Source organism: Gallus gallus, chromosome 20, assembly GCF_016699485.2.
Source record: "Gallus gallus isolate bGalGal1 chromosome 20, bGalGal1.mat.broiler.GRCg7b, whole genome shotgun sequence".
Lineage (NCBI taxonomy): Eukaryota > Metazoa > Chordata > Aves > Galliformes > Phasianidae > Gallus > Gallus gallus.
Genome location: NC_052551.1, coordinates 3,298,705 through 3,321,085, shown reverse-complemented (window position 1 = coordinate 3,321,085; position 22,381 = coordinate 3,298,705). Strand labels below are relative to the sequence as shown.

Genomic DNA, 22,381 nt, shown 5'->3' with positions numbered 1-22,381 from the left:
CGCTGCAGACTTATTTAGTATCATGGAACCAATTTAATGCCTGCTTACTCATGTTTTACCATTTTCATAATAGAGTATTTTAATCTGTTTCCTGTCACACAAGAACTGCGTAGTGTCTAAAACAGCATCCTGATCAAGAAAATATGCAGTACTGCTTGCATCCTCAGAACTCTATGCATTCTTGCACTCCTGTTGCTCCTGTCCATGCTAAAAGAGATTTCCTGCCTACCGTTGGCCACCAGAAGTTGCTTAATCCAAACACTGTTACCACCTCTGACACCCTTGCAACTCGATGGATTTGCACCCTGCTGCTTTCAGCTGCTGTGGAAAAATTAAATGGAATAGAAAGTCAATCACCAAATGTTCTAGTACTCAGGCTTTAAAGATGTCTCTGATTGTAGGAGTGGAACGTGCTGTTCATCGGTTTATTTGGCTGGCTTTGCCACTAGATGAATTTTAAGTAATCCTTTATTCTCACAAAACAGACTTTCAATGAGTAACCAATACAAACAACATATGCATTAAGATTCCATCCAGCAATACAGACTCCCAATAATAGCTCTAGCATCTCCACAACCTTGAGGCAGTTTAACTGACCACCATAATTTACCTCGAGGTTAGCATCATTTGGACAGCTTTTGCAAACATATTTTTGTTACTGGAGAAATGTGTTCTGTACGCATTTGCTGTGGTCAGCCTTCTTCTCCTACCTACTGATTTGACCTTTTGTTCTGTGTGACTAGTACTGAGACATCAATTAGTAAAGCAAAGCACTTTGTCATTCCCCCTCATACTCCTTAAGGTCTCTTTAAATAATATTTCATTATCAGCACACTACAAGTTGTTAGAAGCTTTCCCTCTTCCATATTTCCATACAGTTAAGATTTTTTCATTTTTTATGTTGCTTTTTATAGTTGTCGTTAATTTGCAGCTGCTCTAACACCTTTATAGATCTAACTATTAGTGCTACCTGATAACATGAAACACAGCGTTAGGTGAAAGGACCATACACATCTCTATCTACTTCGTTTTGGGAAAAACAATTCTGAAAGCCTTGTTAAGAAACGCACTGTACTATTCTGGGGTTTGTTTGCCATTCCAGACTGTTGATTGTCTATCAATTTCTCCACGGATCCAGCATCTTCAGATGATAAAACACTTTCAGATGGAAGCCAGGAAGATAGATTTTCCTTTGCATTTGGAGTAAGCAAAGTACTGAACTTTTCCAGTACAAGCCCTCCCATTAATTCCTTGCCTTCCAGATGGCATCACAGCTATGTATGTTCCTATTCCTTCAGATCATTCTGAGATCTGTAAATTCAAATATCTGCCATGTCTCCCTAGTTAGGTCTACCACGAACAAGGAGTGTGACACACAAGAGCTGAAGCTGAGGAGCTGTGGAAATAAAATTGCCCTTATTAAAAAGTCAACACATTCAGAATGATGAAATACATTCTTACAGACAAGACCAGAGAAGTAACTTTCAGAATTAGTTTTTGGGATACCAGAGCCAAAACAAGTAGTCCTACGTGTCGCACACTTTGAAAGATTCTGTTATTCACAGTTTCCAATTTAGGCTGTAATTAAAACAAACAAACAAACAAACAAGCAGCTATCTTGTGGTTTTGTTTCTATTAACAGCTTTAACATGCAGGGATGAACACCAGCCTGTCTATCCATGACTACAGCAGGAAACTATTGTTATATCAGCTCCACGTGCCACCCTTAACAGGCACCTAGCAATTTCAGGTTTCTTAGCCCAATAATTTACAGGCATAAAAATACCTCTGCAACAACACAAGATGTTAATTCTGCCAAGTAGTTCACGCTTGTCAGAGTGCCATCAATTAACTGGAACAAATACTTGAAGACTGCAGTCAAGTTGGCTGGCCAGTTCTGTTTGCCATTGTGTCAACTGCTTTAGAGCAGAGGCTTCGGCTATTTCAGTTGCCAAAAAACACAAACTATGGTTCTTAGAAAAATGTAGTGCCTTTTCTTTGAACATGCTTTTCTTCAAGGCGAACAAAGCATTCCGTAGAATCTATGCCATATACACCAACAATATAATGTTAATTTCCATTAAGAAATAAAACCATTGGAAGTTATCATTGCTGTGAACTCTTCAGAGAATATTGAAAAGACTACGGTATTATTATCTGTTCACAATATATGTCAGTAATCTGCACAGGGCTAAAAGCTGATCCTCACAAAGAGTAATACCTCTGCTGCTGCTGAGGCTTCTTACTTACCAGTTGGGACTGCAGGATCCATCGTTGGCTTTTCCCAGGTATTGATCTGCTCCCAGGTAAATCCATTGGTTCCCAAGGCCACACTGTAACCACAATTACTGTAGTGCTCATCAAATGAACAACCACCTAAAAACAAGAAAAATGCATACATTCCTGCATTAATATTATATATAATCATTATAGTAAGATCATTTAATTTTTTGTACGTAGGTTTACAGAGGGAGAAACCTGAAAAAAAAATATTTCCTGCATATTATATTTCAGAGAGCAGAGAAGGTATCCAGAAAATATTTTTGAATTTTCAACCTTTTGTATCCCTTAGAAGTCTCTCTTCTCTCATTGCTACTCTTCTCTATCAGCTCCCTTTATTTCAACCTATTTTCTTAACATTTTCACGGACAATTGCACATCATAAGCACATGCATTTGGGTCCCAGTACTGATATTTACAGAAACCTCTAGGTCAGATTTCCAAAAAAATAAGAGGAAGAAAGAACCCAAACAGCAAAGACAAGCAAAGTATCACTATAATACAGCAATACTTGCTTGATTTCACTTTTAAGATTCAAATTACACTGGGTTGGGTTACACCTATAGCAAGTGCATCCTTTTTCTCAACCATCTCTTATGCTTAATAACACAGAGCTCTATGTGACACGTGACTAGTTCTCCAGGTCTTTCAGAACTGGACCTCTGAGTGCAAGCCTTTAATTTCTCTACAACAGGAGAACAAGAAGTGGATGGAAACCAACATTCACACCTTCCAGACTGTTGACGGAGTGATCTTTCCTACTGCAATTCCTGAAATACTTGAAAGTGGTTAACTGTCACCTGGCAGCTGTCTGAACACTTATGAATCAAGAGCAATGCATTAACAGTGGGGAAAAAAATAGATTTCAACACGCACTCGTGTGTCAGGCAAGCAAATTCAACTAGTTCAGTCCTCATTTAGTACTAGTAGATTATTACTACACTGTTGAACCTCCCTTCCATTGCCTCAGGTACATTCCTCACATCCACCCAACTTGGTTTGCCCAACATATTGCAGTACTGGATCTATTACATCAGGTAGATTGGGTATTTGTGTTTTGACAACACTGTCACTGCCCTGCTTTTGTTTCCTCTTTCAGAAGCAAGGAGAAATTTCTCTGCAGTTACTAGTACTCCAAAGTCAGCTGGACATATCTAACGCTTCTGGAGCTGCAAGGACTGAGCAATGCTCGAGGCTACATGATCTTGCCTTGCCAGCCAAACTGCCAATTGCTCCTGACACTAATCAGAGTTACATGCACAGAGACGTTCCTGACTCTTTACCTTCCCACAGGCTGCATTCCCTACACATGCACAATAAATAGCAAGTACACAAGTGATCTGTGGTTTCCATTCAATAACAGTTACCCAACAGTGGGTCATTTAGGCATTCTTTAGTTTTCACATATATTTTTTTCTCTTTGGCTCCCAAGAAAACCCAAACCCATCTCAGTTCCTATGAAATTCCTCATAAAATCCTTATTCTGTTCAAGGATTTAATGTGCACTTCAACCATTTTTTTTTAAAATTCCTGTGAAACTTCACACAAATTATTCCTATTTAAGCATACAATTGATTGATTTGTTGGATAGAGTACCTGACCATACTCGGTGCTGTTAAAAGTTTAAAGATTAAGCTTGTCCTAAAAGAAAAAATTGTTATGTTGTGTCGTTTTAATATAAATAGTTCTGAGTATAGCAAATTTTATGACCCTTGCAGCCTTGCCTGCTTCAGTAGAGACCTTGCAAATGTATTTTCTACATTTTTTAAGAGTATTTTTTGCTTTAAATTTACAGTGCTTGTTAGGCTTTCACAGCTGTCAAAATGAGCAGGACTACACTTCAGCTGTTTCCCTGAAGTTTTATTTTAATTTAGGTGAAAAAGTTCAAGTTTAAAATATTAAATGTGCTCATTAAAATGTCTAACGAAAAACAGGTGTTCTGGATTGCCTGCGAGGAGCATTCAATGCAACTGAAAGTCACCTTTCTCATAGCAAGCTGGTACAAGAGATGATATCAAATACTCTGCTCTCAGTCTCCACGCAGGGCATTCTAGTTTTGATAGGTTCACTCTAGCAGGAGGACTTCAGACACACTCCATTTACACAGCACCTCTCTACAGCACACTACAGAGTACAATAAGTGGTGCTGTCTCTCAGCTATTTCTTTGAAGGAATTGTAAACAAATACTCTGATCAAGACAGACAATTGTATGAGGACTCGTGTACAGAGAAAATTACGCAGGTACTGATATAAAGTCTCAGAAGCAAAATGAGACGACAAAATACAGGGTAGCAGTCCTTATTTAACAGGGAATGTAATTGCTGATATACAGATACAGTTAGCTAAATAGGTTGTTCTATGTATGCAGAAGCAGGTGAAGTTGGAGGACAAGCTGAACAAGGATAGTGGGAGCTTCCGGAAATTAGTAGGGAGTTTCCACTGATAAGAGACAACACCTTAGGAAGCTTGAAAGTGTCTTAAGTGAAATTCAAGGCTAACCCTTTTAGTAAGATTGGATAAGGAAGGATAAACTGTGGAGAGCCTTAAAAGCAGCTGCAACACATCCACGTTTCTAAAGAAAGAAAAGTTAGCGGAGGAACCACCAAATGCAAAGTGACAAGGCAATAAACCAGATGGATTAATTTACTGGAAGCAACAGAATTGGAATTTGGAGAGGCGAGTTTGCAGGAACTGAGGACAGGGAAAAAACATTGGAGTTGATTCTCAAGGCTTGGATAAGCAGAGTGGCTGCACAGGGAGCACAGAACAGCTCAGTCTTGGTGATCAAGAAGAGGAAAGCACCTGTCAGCTTTTTGCTAGTGTGCCAAAAGAGACAAGAACTAAAAGTGGACCTAGCTGGGACACAGACACAATTACTTGCAGACAAGAAAGCCATCAATTCTGTTAGCACTGCTAAAATACAGCATACACCATAATAATAACAGGAAAAACTTCAGTAAGTGCAGGCAAAGAATCACACAATTTGAAATACTGCAGAATTTTAGGTGCTTTTTGCTCATATCTACCACATATACTGCTGATGGTCTTAGTTCTATCTTATTTGCAGAAGACAAACATGGCAATGTGGCTGCAACAACAGGCGACCAAAAGCAGCCTTCCATACCCCACCCTGCTTTACCTGAGAAATCCAACATCTGCCTCACACGCTATTCTTCTTTACTGACCCTGGTGTGCATAGGACTGTTTCTCACATTTTTGCCCTTTCTCAAACAATTTGTGCCCTGCAGAAGCAGCTGTGCCCAGCACAGCACAGCCCTGCCTTCTCCTCCCAGAGGCACCCTGCTGCCAGCACCCACTCACAGACACTCACTGCAGATCATTTAAGCACCAAACTCTGCTTTGAACCATACATATGGACCCCAGGTCAAATGGGAGCATTCCCCTCGCCTCCCTGAAGCAGGTTTGGGCAGCTGCAGGCCCGTCTGTGCCACCAGCACTCAGCAGCTGCTGCCCGTGGAGCCCACAGCCTTGTCCGGGCCGCAGCAGGCCCTGAGCAGAGCAAACGGGAGAAGGGGGAGTTTGAAGAGAAGCACAGCATCTTGTCTCTTCTGGGGAAGACTGCAGACCCAACTGATGAACGTGCTGTTACGTTCAAGTGTGTGTGTGCGTGAGGACAATGAGCTCCTAAGCAAGATGGCAAGGCAGCAAGGTGAAGGTGCGTGTGGTGTTTAACTGCGCTTGCACAGGTGCTAACCTGCCAGGATGGAGCCACCCCTCTGCTACGTGAGCACCTCGCTGCCACATCCTTGGAAATTCAATGACTCCCCACTAATTAATTTCAGTCTAAACAAAAAAGTAATTATGGACTTTAAATGCCCACTTAAGTAGGGATAGCGACTCCAAAATGGAACAGCAGGCTAAAACCTGCAGATGAGTTCCTTTCACTGATAGCAGCACAAGCTTAATATTTACTATTTCCTAAGACATTGCCTATATGGATACCTAAAAGCTACAGCCATGCAGGAACATAGCAAGGGAAGTAAAACCACAAAGCTAAGGTCCATCTTAATACAAAATCATCCATCTCTGAAACATAACTGCTTGACAGCAGAACAGGGATATTCATTAACAGAGAGAAAATAATTCACAATAGAAGATATCATGCAATGAATTTAGATACTAGGTTTGCACATCACAGTTCTACCCACAGCATCACAAAGCAGCTTAGAGGAAAACTAAAGCACTTGCACACCAACCAAAATGGGGTTTTGTTGTCTTTGTTAATTATTAACAGGGCTAAGGATTTCAGGATGCAAACTAGAATCTTTCCATTAATCAGCAAAAAAATTAAGTGAAAAATACAACTGCTAAGTAGGGCAAAAGGAAAGGAAATTGAGATGACTCTGATGCTGTTAAGATAATGCATGTGGTGTTGACCATCTCTTTTCACAAAATGAAAGCCAAACAAGGATGAAATCGTTCCCCTCCTGAAAAGGGTCATATTGGAGCAAATAACAGCTCACACAGGACAGATAAAATATCCCTTGTTTTACACTGCAGGCTTGTAACAATGCCACTGCTCATCTGAGTGATGCTAATTAATCTTGAGCAGACCTATCATCAGTTACTGAGTCTTGCCCCCGGATTAAATGTAAACCAGCCTTGCATAAATTGAATGCCTCCTTTGAATATATAATTGAATTTGCAGAAGTGTGCGCCAGGGGGGTGTTTAAATAAGTGCACAAATATGATAAAAAGGACTTCACGCCATTATATCTAATTCAGTAAGCAAAAATAATGGCAGGGCACGTTCCAATTAGTGTTTGATTTATTTATTTTAACAAATCCAATTAGTAGAATGTTTTATAAAGTCATCCAATGTCAAACTCTCACAGACTCACTAGATAAAAAACAATACTTCTAAAGAGGGATAAAGAAATATACTAATGGGAGAAGCCTCATTGGTTATCCTGTGCTCTTAGACACAGACAGAAAATAACACATCCTCAGACAGTTTGATCAGGCATTTACAACAGTCCCAGGGTGGGGAGGAGGGAAGAGAGCAAGAACCTCAATGGTCCCCCTTTGTCCTCTTCCAAGCCTTGTCTTTCAGGATAGAAATTATTAACAACGCACATAACTCCAACCGATGTTTTTTCCCTGGAATACTTTTTCTGAAAATGTGTTGAAATTGATTCATTTAGTTCAGACCCTCTTAGCCTCACAAAATATGAAGAGAGTTCAGGAAGAAACAAATGGTCATAGAATGAGATAGTGCTTATGAATTGTACGACTCCAGAAATTAAAACAAAACCAAACAACGCTCTCTGATCAATAACTTCTGTCTATACTTCACTGAAAGAGCTGCATTTGGCTCTTTAGGAAAACAATTTATTCTACACGATTTGTCTTATAAGAACCCATTTATAACAAATCTTTCAGAATGCAGACTTCATGTAGTATATCCTTGAAAAATTTGTTCTATGTTGTTACAGGGCTGGGAAGGAGAGGAGAATAAGCATGCGTATCAACTTTGTGTTGAGTCACTTCATTTAAGACAGGACAAATCTTTTCAAGGGCTATTGAGTTTTCTTCCATCAGGAGCAGTAGTTGCAACTTCATATGCCTTCTACTCCATCCAGAAAGGTTAATACAGAAGGCATCAGAAATACACACACAAGCAACCAGAAACACGAAGCTGAACAGATCCAAGTTCTACAGACCAGACCTATTTCTGATGAGCACTGTCCAATGACCTCAGCTCACAACAGGCATCATGCCAAAGAGAAGGACAAGGCAGAGGGTGCTTGTCACTTGAGTCATCATTAGTTTCATGCATAACAACCTAGAAGTTATATGCTTTGTGTATCTGCATAGTGCAGGATAGGAAGTTTCAGAAAGGCTATCACATCATCCTTCTGCCATCTTATCAATCTACTGTTGTAACTGATTAATTTCAATCAATACATCCTTATTTTCCTAAACTACTTCTATATTACGGGGTTTTCAAGAAAAAGGTTTTTGCAAAGAGAAAAGTTGCCTTTACCATGTCAAAACTTACCACGTGTTCACTGTGTATATTCAGACTACAAGGAAGAGGAAGATGGTACTCTTTAAACTGCAGAGAAAGCTCTGGTAAGGCTTTGTCCCTCAGTCACCTGAGGATCTACACCAGGAGAAGTTAAGGAGTAGATTCCCCAGCATATAATAAGGTATAAACTCCAATGTAAGGTATTGGCAACATCTTTTTCTTACGTCAGTTGTTTGAGTTCACACCTAGCAGAAATTCAGATAACACAATCATGAAACAAATCCACATCTACCCATCAAACTCTGGTGTAGACAGAACTGCATTTCTCAAGGTATCCAGATATTTTGGGCTTCAGGAGGAAATATCAGTGATTTCTCCAGTGCTTCAAACACATTCCTTTCATTTCCCCTACAAGTACAATGACTTGTTGATTCTCTGCTGCCACTATCAGTCCTCATTGTCATGGGATGATTCATCTGCCACAGGAGAGATCCATTAATTTCCTTTCCATTTTAATTTTAACACATAGTATTAGCTGGTTTAGATGTACACAAGGGAGGTTTTATCTACTCTAGAAGGTGCAAGATTTTTGAGATGCAGTGAACAGTTGCCAATCTTAGGTATGGGCTATCCTTGTTGCATTTGACTAGATTTCAATCCTTTTGCACATTCCATCCCATGACAATTACATTTTTCAGATGATGGAGGTGGGGACAGGGGCAGGTAGGAGAGTGTGAGTGGATTTCTGTTACATATGGAACAAGCATTTAAGCTTCATTTTCTGGACTTGACAGGTTATGCTACGTTTTCATTCTTAAATTCATTGTTATAGGTTTCTCTCTGCAAAAGTTTGCCCACATTCCTCATAATTTGAGCCTTAGACCAGTTCATACATTCATTTTTAATTCTGCTCCTCATCCTCTATTAAGGATTAGGATACTTTTAAGGTATCCTAGGAGGAAAACCAACACTTAATGTCATTTGTCTAAATTGATATGTCCAAATCAAGTACAACTCAACCTAACTGCACTTGCCAGAATGTGTCCTTTGTTTAGCAGCAAGAGTATCTTTTTGCTTCTGATCGCTCAGCTGTCAGTACTTCAATAACTTGAATTGTAACGTTTAATTGCTTTAAATATATACACATTTATAATCTCGTTGTTTTTTGGTTTTAAGCTACAGAGCCAAGTCAGTTAACCCAGCACAGCACTCGGGTTGGTTCTCAAGCAATCTGAGCTTTGCAAATTAAGCTTAGCTACAGGCTGCTGAAACCCCAGGATTTACTTGCATGAAGTTTTCAGGCTAGCCCATTCTCATGTAATTAAACTTGCAAGATTAACACAGGTTTTCAAAATCATGAAACATTCTTAAATAGATGTTCCCCAATGGCTTTTGTTACACTTCCAGTTAATCATATCTTTTTAATTCATTAGTCAGGTAGCTTTCCACTCCTGTAGGAGGCTCCTGTGCTATTCACAGTATGATAAAATTAAGATTCCTTTTTTAAAATGCAAATTCATAGCACTTGCCTTTATTTTTGTACCATAAATATAACCAAGTTTTACTTGGCTCCAATTTCTGCTTTTTAAGTTACAGGATCACCTTTTTCTTCCTAAAATAATACTGTTTTATATTCCAAAATTAATATTCAACATTTAGTAACGTTGCTTTTCTTTCCTTCCAGCATCTGACAACTGCTGGGTCTAGTTATTCTGTAAATCTGAACAGGGTTATCTGATGTTACGTGTATGGTGCACTTCGACCAAATTCTACATCAGCTATTCCACTGGAGTCTTGGATCAGTCAGAACGCTCTATTGACTGACTTTATTTCAGCATTTTATAATGTCACATTGAATAGCTACATATTCAGGCTGCGTAGTCATTTAAATTACATATCTATGACTTTTCCTATCCACTACTGCAGAAAAAAGCTGCCTGGAGGAAGCTCTTTCGCACTTATTTTCTTTATTCTATTATGAACCCTACCTTTTTTTTTTTTTTTTTTTTAAATAAGCCTAAAATTAGTATGTTGGAACTTCAAACAGGAAGCAGTCATTGGTGTACTCATATTGTGCTTGGCGATGAATGAAATACTGTATCAAAAGATAGAATATCAGGAATTACAAGGAGGATCTCCTTGCAGCTGAGATGCTTTCTTTGAAGACTTCATGGCCAGAACTCACAAAGACAGTAGCTTAGGAATAGGAATTCATCTTAACTGCCACACCAGTGAAAAAGGAAAGCACTTAAATACAATCTGGTTGCAATCAAAGGTAACTAAAACAGATTTTTATCAGTTTTAGAGACAAAAATTAAGCTGAGATTTTCAGAAGCATTTTATTACCTCAGTGCTCTTCCCAAGTGAAGTAAATAACTCCTTTTCTCTGTGGTTACCATCATTCAGTCTGCAATGACCTCTCTAAAGCTTTCTGCACCTGACATTCTCTGAACCTTCACCACAACCCTTCCAAACCAACCCTCACTAACACCTAGCATGACCTAAGGACCACACCTCCATTTTATACTCACAGAAAGCTACCCACAGCACGCACAAAGACAAGGTGATCATAATTTGATTACAGATCATGTCTGCATACAAGTAATTTAAAAAAATACCAGTTGTTTAAATGTTTTCTTGTAGAAACTTAAATGTGGTAGTTTGATTCTTGTTGATCAATACTGACTTTTTTTTTTGTTGTTAAATTGCTTCTGAAGCATGCATGCAATTTAAGCATCCAGCATCACATAGACCTCCAAAGATTGCTTCTTGATATTTCAGCTGGTGCATTTAAAATGTAATAGCTCAACTGTATACCGGTCAAATACCAGAAGGTTACCCAGAAAGATGGATATAGCCTGTTAAAACAGAATCTCATTGGCAAATACAATGATAATAACTTGCAATGAGTGTTGCAATTGACATATCTTGTTAAATTTAATTGTGTGGTTACTGGAAGTTACTCCCAGTGTTTGGCTGCATAAATAAATTTTATTGAGGTCTACCAATCCTTGCAGCTACAAGTTTGTACCTTCCACAGACTGAGGTCCACAAAATACCCTCTTATTTGTTGCCAGCAGCTTCAATTTACGTGTGAAGTGCAGTGTCAAGGATAGTTGGAGATGTGTTTTTAAAACTCTTTTCAGTTACATCATGATCTTCATTTAATGTGTCAGGAACAAGTCAGGCCCTGAAATAACAGTGGTGTGCCAGCTGCTCTGTTCTCAGGTGCCCTGCAGCCAGGCTGGGGGCAGGATGTCAAATGCTAGATGGACAATGCAAAAGACCTTGCAAAGTCTGGTCAGCTGAATGATGGCCGAGGCGCTAACAGTCAGCTAGAATCAAGAGTTAATAACCTATGTCTTGGGTTTTGTTTGTTTTATTTTTTAAGTCCATTTATTTTCTATTTTTCACACATTTTGACATTCCTGAGTGTATCGTTTGCACTGCAATAACCAGGATGCTTTCCAGAATCATAGTAAGGTGGGGGCAAACAGCACCGGGAGCCTTGTTATCCTCTGTAGCACACTGCAAACACAGTAATCGTGGGAAGATTTGCTTACTTTTAGCCTGCAGTGCAAATATCTTTGTCCAAAGATCAAAGCACAAATAGGTGCCAGGAAAGACTAGATCCCTGTCTAATAGTGCATGAGTCCCTGAAAATATACAGAGCTCCTTTTCTGCTTAACCAAATTTCCTACTTCAGTATGTGAGCAGAAATGCAAAAGTGCCCCTCTAATTACAGCTATGAATCTTCAACTTACAGTACCAGACCCAGAACATGCATTTAGCAGAGGCACAGCTGTTGGCTTCTAAACTCTGTATTAGAAAAGGACAGCAGGGGAAAGGAGAGAAAATTAAGGGCATTTACACAAACGCAGCTCTCTAATGGCAGCTCATATCTTGTTAAAAAGGAGGCCACCAGAGCACATCTCACCGCTCGGCATTCTTCTGAAGCAGCCTCAGCTGCAACCAGTGACAAATCAAAGGTAATCTCAAAAAAGTGACCATCAGCCATGTAATACCGAGGCAGTTTCACTAAGCAAGAGAACAGCTTCAGCTCTGTCCCCTGACGCGGAAAATCATTTGCTAATAAAAGGTTGAGAACAGTTCAATGCTATCCGCTCAGATTCTTGATTTTAGAGGAATTCCAAACTGCACAAATGGGCTCATTTGCAATGTTTTAAGTTCATTACGCATTTCATTTCAAAATGGATTCAGGCTGTGCTGTCATTATATAAAACTTGAGTGGTAGCACACATACAAAAAATAAAAAGCATGCCATCATCCAAAGCCTTCCTCCCATTTCTGGGACGTATCTTCTCCATTTTGAATGTGAAACTTAGAATGCTACATTTTAAATGGAAACTATTTCTAAAGGAGGATTTTCTGAATTCCTCAGCTCTTATTTCGTTAAAATAGCATCAAGTTGAACTCTGCCAGGAAGCATTAAATGTTTAAAGCGCCTCTTCCCAAGATACGAAAGGCACAACATCTCAATGCAGTTACTTTTCAAGATACTGAACAATCGAATTCTAACAAAAACCTTTTCCTGTCATATTTGGTCACGATTTAAACCTCATGTCGTTGAGTTGAGACACACGAACCAGGTACCCTGAGCTTCTTATCCCAAGTGCACACAGGTATAACCTGTGCTTCATGCTGCAGTGCAAACATACTTGGTACAGCTGAGATGGCCCAGTGAAATGCATCTAGAAATCCAAGTTTAGAACGTGGTTTTGAATAGCATTTAACATGCAACATGTCACAGTATGTCAATATTTCCTTTTAGTAACCTACAAGGATTTTGTAATGTTTTCCACATAAGGTGCAATACAAAACACTGGAAGCTTTGCAGCCAAACATTTCGCCACTGTTCGTACGCTGAAAGAGTCCTGGCTCGCTGGTGCAATTCAGATGCACAAAAAGCTCATCTGCTGAAATCCAACTGTGGAAAAAGTCTTAGCATCACTTCAAGAAAGTAACTGCCTTCGCTTACAAAATTTCCCTTTACACTAGAGGTCAAACGACGCTGTCTCTGTGGATTAGACAAACACTTACTGTACGATATTGTTCTATCCACACACCATCAAGTCCTGTAAAATTCCTCTCCCACTTGATTTTGGTACAGCGAAGGGTATTTATGCATACAGCTGCATGCAGTCGCTTCACAAGATGACACAGGCAACCTCATTAACATGTAATGCGTTCCCAGTGTCCCCAGGTGAAAGTGTAGATACTCAGAAGCAGAGATGAAAGTGTCATCCTAAAGATTTCAGCTACTGCCATTAAAATTGAGTGTAAAAATTCTAATAAGCTCAGCGTTCTTCAATAACATTTTCATGCCAGACACTGTAATTTTAAAGTAATTGTGCAGAATCTGATTCATTAAATAGATAATGCTTCAAAACATTACAATGATAATATTAATTCAGAAATTAGATTCAGTTTCTGACCAAATGAATTGGTACTAAATACACCTATCAAATTAGAACCACATTGTAATTCCACTGATACTTTTAACAACCACACATTAGGTACTACTGCCAAAAATGTAGGAAATGAAGGTAATGCTTTCTTGGTGTTTGCCCCATGGTCCTTCTCTTAAGAAACTGCAACTTAAGATCTTTCAGGCTTCAGATACAAGTTTTAGCATATCACATCAAGCTCGGTAGTGACAAAAATAAGCTAGTCAGGTATCTCCATTTGTTATTCATGCACTTCTTAGCCTAGGAGAAAGCACGGTACGGTATTAGAACTTTGTTGATCCCCCCGGGTCCCATCATAATCACCTGACCTGCACATATCTGAGCTTGGCAGAAGGAAAAGACAGCAGAGCACTTCATGCAGCTTACAAAACAGAAGAGTGACAGAAGCACGTCAGACCAAAGGTCAGGCATCTGCTAGACGTCACTTGGGAAAGATGCAAAAGTAGGACAAGCACACAGCACGTCTTCAGAACCCCTTCCCAACCTCAAACAAGCCTTGCTCAAGTCAGTTGTTCTTTTCCATGAATCTCCCCAACCATTTTCAGAACCTTCACACTTGTGATGACTTCTACAGCTTAACCGTGTTCTGACAGCTTCTGGCTACCACTTTCCTGGGGATAGTTAGAAACAGAGATGGGGTTATTTCTGCCCTTATGCAAAGCCATACAAGCACAGGACAGTGACACTATCTTTGCGGAGATGGCATTTGCCTCACGTGCTGAACTGACACTTTAGTGATGAGAAAGGGATTACAGTATACTGTTTTCCCATGTAAGTGACAGCGCTTGTCGGGCTGTACCCAGGAGGCACAACTGTTTTAAATCACATTCTGCACTTTGGGACAAGACAGACTTCTCACTAGGCTATCAGCCAACAGTATTTTTTTCTCTCCTTGTGAAGAACTGTCTCTCAGGGAGAAAAAAAATCGGTATACTTGACTGTATTGCAGCAGTCCTAGTAGTTTAAGGCTATTTTAAGATTATCTAATGAAGAGAAACCTGACAATGAGGTCCCAGCTGGCATAAAGATGTTATTTAACTACCTCTGAAGACACTCATCTGTAGCGGAAACTAATAGAATTTCCCAGAACTGTTACCACAATTAACATGGACTTTGAAAAGTAATATTTAACTAGCAGTTATCATTTTATTAGCATAAAGAGTAAAAAGAATCAAGGTGATGGGCTTGGTTTCAAATGTAAAGATTATACCAAATTGCTTTGTGTAGTTCAAGTTTTACTTTAATGAAATCTTTCCCCTTTCCTCTCTCTCTTCTTTTTTGTTTTGGATTTTTTTTTTTTCCTCTGAGAGATTTTATATCCATAAATCATCTGCATTCAACTGCAGGACAGCTGGGAACACTGATTTACGCAATATATTTGACCTGACTTATAATTATGTCACTAGCTTCCAAAAGCACTGCTCCAACCTCAGTGATCCCACTCCGCACAGCATCACACAACCTTCACGCTGCACATAGAGCTAATTGACATAACACCTTTCCTGCAGAATGGATGTTATCACGAACACTGAGTGAATTTGATTACACTTAACTCCAAAAACAAGAAAATTATAAGTAGAGACCTTCTCTTTCTTTAGAGTTGACGGTAGCCACTGGGAATACTGCATGCGTGATGGCATCAAGTCATGAAGGACAGAGCTATTATTGCTTGAGCCAAGTGCCAGGAATAAAAATTACATCATCTATCAGCAGAAAATCCAGCTAAATTATCTTATTATCTCTACCTACACTGACTGAGGTAGAAAATATCAAGGCATTCTCAAGAGGACTACAACCAATGGCATGGCATCCATTGGTAACATCACTTTTTCTTGCTGCTGTCACCAGAGATCATCTCGACATGGCCTCTTAAGGCTAGACAGAGGGCACCATAGGGAGGACAGAACGATGTAGAAAAGAATACGCTTCTAAGTCTCAAGGGGTTTGTACAAAACGCTATTTCACTTCAGCAAAAGTTCTCAGACTGCTCTAGAGTGAGGTTTCCACATCACAGAAAAATCTCATCGAAAAACGCCGTTGTGAGAATGGCATCCTCAGACCTGCACAGGCTGCTCTCTCCTGAATGCAAGAGCTGGGGATGTCAGAACAAAGTTCACATTTACCTACACAATGAGAGAAAGTAAATCTGAGCTGCCTCAGCCAGTGGAAAGCACCAGGCTGGTATGCCATCCTACCACCAATCCTACCACGATGCTTCTGGATGTGTAACTAAATACATACCTTGGTTATTGGTCAGTGAAGGGGTGCCCATTAGAAAAAAAAAAGAGGAATCTGGAGTGTTTAGAGTGTTCTGTTACTTTGCTTTTCTTTCTACGTATTTTCATGAGGAGCACTTCCCAGCCTCTGTCTTCCCGGATTAATAAAGTCACACTCGTGTGGGCTTCTCACAGGGAAAGTTGTCAATTTTACCAATAATCCTCATAGCCCTTCTTTGCATCTGTAATGTTCTGAATTAATCCTTCTTCTAAAGGAGTACCTAAGTTGTACAGAATATGCCATATTGAGTTATTTTTTTTTATCTGTTTAACAGCATTCTTATTTCACCATCCTTCCTTACAGGAATTCGTTCCCTATTTTAGGACAAATCTCTCAGACTCACCTCAGTCTCCTCTTATTAATGCTCCAGCAGCTTTTTGTCACTTTCAGCTGATTTCCTATCTTAAAGCAAAAATCTAATTAATCCCAACATGCATGACCTTACACACTGCAATACTAAATTACATCCAATTTCGATTTCACCACATTTCAAAGTTTTCATTCCTCCAGTCTGATTAATTTATCCTCTTCCAACTGTGTGTCAGTGACTGCTTATGGACTGCACATTCCTTGCTTTTACATCAGGAGCATCACTGAAAAGAAGTTAGATCTCAAGAATTATCCTTTACGCCTTTAGCCAACTCCCCATCAGCCTCATAGAGAAGAAAGGTATACACAGAGTTAATAATGCCCAGGTTAGTCACAGACTCACCCATTTAACACATTTCTTCTATGAAAAAAACAATATTTCCATAGTATTATGTTCTAGAACTTGAATTAGATCAATCATACCACCTTTTCCTAAGCAGTCCATCCCTAGCACTGCACCTCAAACCCACTAAAAAATTTTCAGTAACATCCAGTCAAAGAGTATGCCCATGTGCTGGTTCTCTCATAAAGTCTATCTTGTAGGATCTTTATGAGCGTGTTTCCAAATACCTAGGATTTAAATTAAATTTTTATCTAGCTTTAGCAATCAACATTGCAGGATTCAGCAGTGATTGAAAAAATTTGTACCAGCTTGAGCCAATCTTTCATCCACCCAGTCCTACAGAGTTTATGATATTAAAGGTTTTGACTACTTGATTTAATATCTTAGATAAAGTCGGTGGACTGTCATGCTGGTACTGCTAAAACTGGGTAATTATTTAATAGAATCTGATTTTCAGTACTGTCAAATTGATACAATATTTAATAGATAGGAAAGTAATGATGAGAAACAAAAGAACAAGTATACTTGCTCTAAACCCTTCATTTAACAAGTTTCTATTTGACTTTCTCAAATCTTAAGGTACTGTTTTGACATGAAACATCAATGATTTAGAAACTAGTAACTCGTAAGTACATTATCAGTTACTGCAAGCTTAGATCTTCATTCATGGAGACTGGGGCGTAATTTTACAATAGTGCTGGCATGCACTGTGTTTATAAAGCATGCTATTTCATTATGAGAGTGCTTGGTTAGGAAGCAAGCAAGCCACAGAAACTTGTTGAAAGCATTAAATATCTACCTTGTTTCATAGGACAACAACATGGTACTATACAACATTTGGGATATGCTGTAAGGAAAATGGAAAACCACATCAAATAAACTCACGCCCTTTTTAAAGGCTGTTTTACTAAATCCCAATGGAACGCTCTGTCACCATCCTCTCCATTTCCACAGCCCTTCATTACAGAGCCATCCAAGTTAACAGGCTATTCTTAACATTCCCAAAACAGAAGACTGAGAACCCTTATTGGGGAACTGTTACGGAAATGAAGCATGCTGAGCAGCACAGTCTTCTTTTGTTACAATAAAAATATTGCAAGTTTCTTCGTATCATTCATCTATATTAATGCAAGCAAGACTTCAAATACTAACGGAGCAATGATGTGTCAATAAGAAGCATAAGTCATGTCTGATGATCATTCACTTTACGGGTCCACAACGTATTTACATTTGGGCACAAGGACAGTCAGTCCAGTGAATTTAAAACCCTCTATAAGGCTCCTCTACATCCAGTTTTTAAACAACTATTAGTCATCATTCAAGATTTTCTCAAAAAGAGAGATTGCACGCAGAGAAATGAGTACATCCAGCAGGAGATCTTGTTTGTTTCATTTACTGTAGAATTTTCAAATAGCTTCACGTTTTTCTAGGCTCCTGCAAAGGTCACCTAATTCTGCCTATTAACACGTGATTTCCCACGGCAGATGGAAAAAAGCTTCACCTGATTTTAATGACCTTTGCAGCCTTCATGAACTCTTAAGCTATTTTACACACACACACCACTGTCTAACGTGATACACTGAAAATGTTTTCAAAAGATATGCAAAACAGATTACTGAACTAATCATTATCTCTTCTTAAGATTTTTTTTTAAGCCATGTTCCTTTTCTGTATGACTTTTAAATAAGTATTATCTGCTCGAAACCCCTCAGAACACAGGCATGTAGAAAGACACCAGTGGATTATAAATGATTATATTCTTAATGTTCTAAATTATTAAAATTGCTGCCTTTCAGCACCAGCGGTTCTGGACAAGTATAAAGTGTTTTCCAAGAGCCTTAAGTCTTTTGGACTAAGATATCAATCACAAGTATTTTTTAAAAATGTCTCCTGGAATGGATATCCATCCTTTTTCATTTTGCCAGAGATGAAAACTATACCCAGCTGAATATGCAACTTTCCATGCGCTTGTATTATCAGAGCACCCCAGAGACCTAAATGATGGTCAGGATTTGAACAAATTCATGTTATTGTGCTAAACCTCTTCATTTCTTTGGAATTTTTAATACACTGTATGCTTTAAAGGATCAGTAATGGGTTCCCCAGATAACCGAGGTTTTGGTAATATGCTGGGAGGCTGAGAATTTAGAAATCCAAATACCAGTCTGAGATTTGTTGCTAGAATAACACTAATTTATCTTCTAAAATGTTGGTTTCCTGTAGTTTGACCAGAGGGCCACTGAATGAAGCCTCATAAGAAGGCTAAAGGGGGAGAACTGAAGGACTACAGGCCATCCTACTTCTGGCGTAATTTGGTTTCTAAAACAAATTTTTAAACAAATGGTTTAGGTTCTGCAATATGGCTTAGGTTTGACTGGCACCAGTCAAAAATGCTCAACTCACTTGAGCACATATTTGTTTCCTCTTTTATGTTACGTTCCTGCACTGTACCATGTGCACTGATAGGGTGTTGTGGTTGAACGTTCTTGCAGTTACATCCCAAGCAGCAGATCCTAGAGTGACTGTGTTATAGGTAACAGTAAGTTAAAAGTGCAATACTTAGATTGGTGGAATACAGCAACAGCCTCTGGCTGGTAAATGGGTAATTCCCCATTTTACAAAACTGACCTCTCGAATTGATGCCTGCTATTTCCTAGACAAGTAAAAATCTGTTGCTATCTACACACCCAATTTGAATTTGGCTGCCAGTAAGGCAGGCCATTCACGATGGTGCCAGCTTTCTAAATGCCTGGCTCCAAGTATCTGCTTTGGTTACTTCCCCCTTGGATATTTCATGGTTCAGGGATACAGACTATAGGCAGTTTGACAACTCCTGAATAGAGGTAAAAGTAACTTCAAGTCCTAGGACTTGTGTACCTTCTTTCTCTATTAAGATTTTACCTATTTTAGGACATCCAGTATTTTAATTTCTCTTTGAAACAGTCACAGCATTGTTCTCACTCAACACATCTGCTTTACCCGAAGAACACAAAAGGCTCAGCAAAACCTTGACTGAAAGTTCACAATACCACCACTATCCATCAATCTACAAAGGAAGACAGGTTATAAAAGTAATGTTCTACTTTCTGTGCAGCTACTCTTGGAAAACCAGAAAGTAATGGATGCTCTAACTTCTTTAGAGACCTCAAGTGCTCACCGTACAACAGCAAACAGGCATTTTCAAGATAAATACTGCTTTTGAAGAAAGGGTTATTGTTTCCCCTTTTTCACAGGGCATATGAAACGCTGCTTTCAAACAAAATAAACGCTATGATCCTATATCATTCATTTACTTTCTCTTTAGGCAGATGCATTTCCAACGTAAAAGCAAGCATAGACTTCCATCCATCCACATTCCCTCCTGATTTTTTTCTTCATCAAACTCCCATCAGAACTCCCCAGCAGTTGACACACTGAGCAGACTCAGTGCTCTGCAGATCATCAAAGAGACCATAAGTCCTCGCTTTTGGTGGAACACACATCTCCTCCCACTCTTCTGACACAAGGGAGTACAACTGCAGACTGTGGCGTTTCATTTCCTGCTATCAGATTGCATTCACATGCACACCCCGCCGTCATGTTTGCATTCACGAGTGAGCAAACTTTCAGCGCCTGCAACTATAAAGCTTTCACTTGCAATTTAGGTTTGAAATTCTCTGAAAGGCAAACGATGGTGGAAACATTTTCATAATGTGGGGTAAATGTATCTACAGAAAATTCTTAAAATCACGAGTAAGTTCTGAAACTGCTGACTTGCTAATTGACAAAAGCAGCAAAGGCACTTCCCCTTCAAATTGCATCTTAGATAAGAAGCTTATATACAAAAATAACCAGACTTCTCTTCCAGAGGGAACACCAGAGTCAATATTTGCCTTCAGTTTGAGGTACGTGAAAAACTCTTCTAAAAGAGTGACTCCTTTTTATATCTTTTCAGATAAATTATCTGACATCAAGGATAATGCTGCAATAAAAGCAACACAAAACCTTTTTGCTTCACAGCGAGAAAAATAAATATGTATAGACTTTTAATTTGGGCTTATTTGCAGAGAACTCTGCATACCAGGATGAGCTAGCTATGAAAACAATGAATAAAAATAGCAAGGACATAAGAAGCAGGACAGACAAGGAATCATCATTTTGATGACCTCCTTTGACAACTGTTCTGTGCCTTAGGAAAACACAGCTTAGCCTCCAAACTGGCCTCTGCTGGTATTTTTCAAAAATAAATGACTTTATTACAACTTTCTAGTTAAATTAATATTGCTTGAAGATGTTATCTACCACTGCAACAACCATATTTCCTCCCCCCACCCTCTCTGCTATGTTGAGCTGACCACAGCCTGGATCTGCCCTCCTTTTACCCATCACCGGGAGTGACAGCATTGAGTTTCACCTCCTCCAGCACCTTCCGCACTCCTCCATCTTCTTTTCCAATACAAACAACATCACACAGAGTTCAAATCAAGAAATAATTACGAAGCAGTGTTTGTGCTTCACCCCCACCCTCCGCCTTTTAGGCAACATTATTATGTTGAAAAATGGCAGCTCAAGTTGAATTTGTGGAGATGAAAAGCTCGGTTAAAAAGGCAACTATAAAACCAGGAATGGAGAAAAATTAGATTGAAGCGAGTTTGAAGCCAGGGGCCTTGCCAGCACTTTCTCACCCTAATAACACCCTGATAAAAGCAAGGATTTAATTGCATTTTCTCTCCCATACAAGTGGACATATTAAAACTGTATGTGGGAGAGAGGAGAGTTAACTTGATAAATTTTCTAGGGCTGCAGAAAGGACGGTTGGTAAATAACAAGCAAGATATGTACTGCAGTATGAACTCTCCAGTTGTGTGAAACAGAACCCAGAAGCAGCAGGCCTTATCTGAGCCTGTTCTGCAACCATTGCACAACGCCTCGGCATTTTGCCACGTTGGTGCTTCTGGCATACAGCAATATCAATACTCAAACCCAGAGCAGAGCTGCTTTTCACAGAATTACAAAGGTTGAAAAAGAGCTCTAAGATCATCCAGTCCAACCCCAACCCATCCCACCATGCCCACTGACCACGTCCCTCAGTGCCACATCTCCACGGTTCTGGAACACCTCCAGGGACAGTGACCCCACCACCTCCACAGTGGGCAGCTGAGCCACTGCAGCACTGCTCTTTCAGTGAAGAAATTTTTCCTAAAATCAGAAATCTGAACAGACTGTGGAAGTTTGGGTTCGTGCATCTGCCCAGAAAAGCCTGCACTGAGCACACTCATAGAGAAACTGCAGGATGTGACAAGCAGCCACTGGGAGCAGTCACTCCACAGAGACCTCTGCTGTGCAATAAGGAGCAACTGTGCCAGAAGCAGTTGGGGCTACAGGGGAACACCATACAGAAACACAAATTTCCTGATGGTTTCTCATGCTGCTGCCCAAGATGGAGCCACCCACTGCTCCATATACAATTTTCCTTAAGATTTCATTGCACTTTTCTCCGTATCCCGCTCCATCTGAAGCGTCCAGAACATTTTTTTTTCCCCTTAACAACAGATCTTAAAATCTGAAGATCCTTGAATGTTAATCACCAAAGGCCCGGTAAAAACTGCACCCAGCAGCTGCCTCTTGCAGGAAAGGCTCTGGAGGCCGCC

The 22,381-nt window shown here is 39.6% G+C and overlaps 1 protein-coding gene across 8 annotated transcripts in view; it reads right to left on the bottom strand.

The window, feature by feature from the left end:
• Positions 1–22,381, bottom strand: part of PTPRT (protein tyrosine phosphatase, receptor type T) — a 432,923-nt gene that overhangs the window by 318,995 nt on the left and 91,547 nt on the right. For all 8 annotated transcript variants that reach the window (XM_004946992.5, XM_040650803.2, XM_040650804.2 and 5 more), the window contains exon 2: positions 2,251–2,376. In XM_004946992.5, coding sequence (XP_004947049.1) covers positions 2,251–2,376 — 126 coding nt within the window. The remainder of the gene's footprint in view (positions 1–2,250; positions 2,377–22,381) is intronic.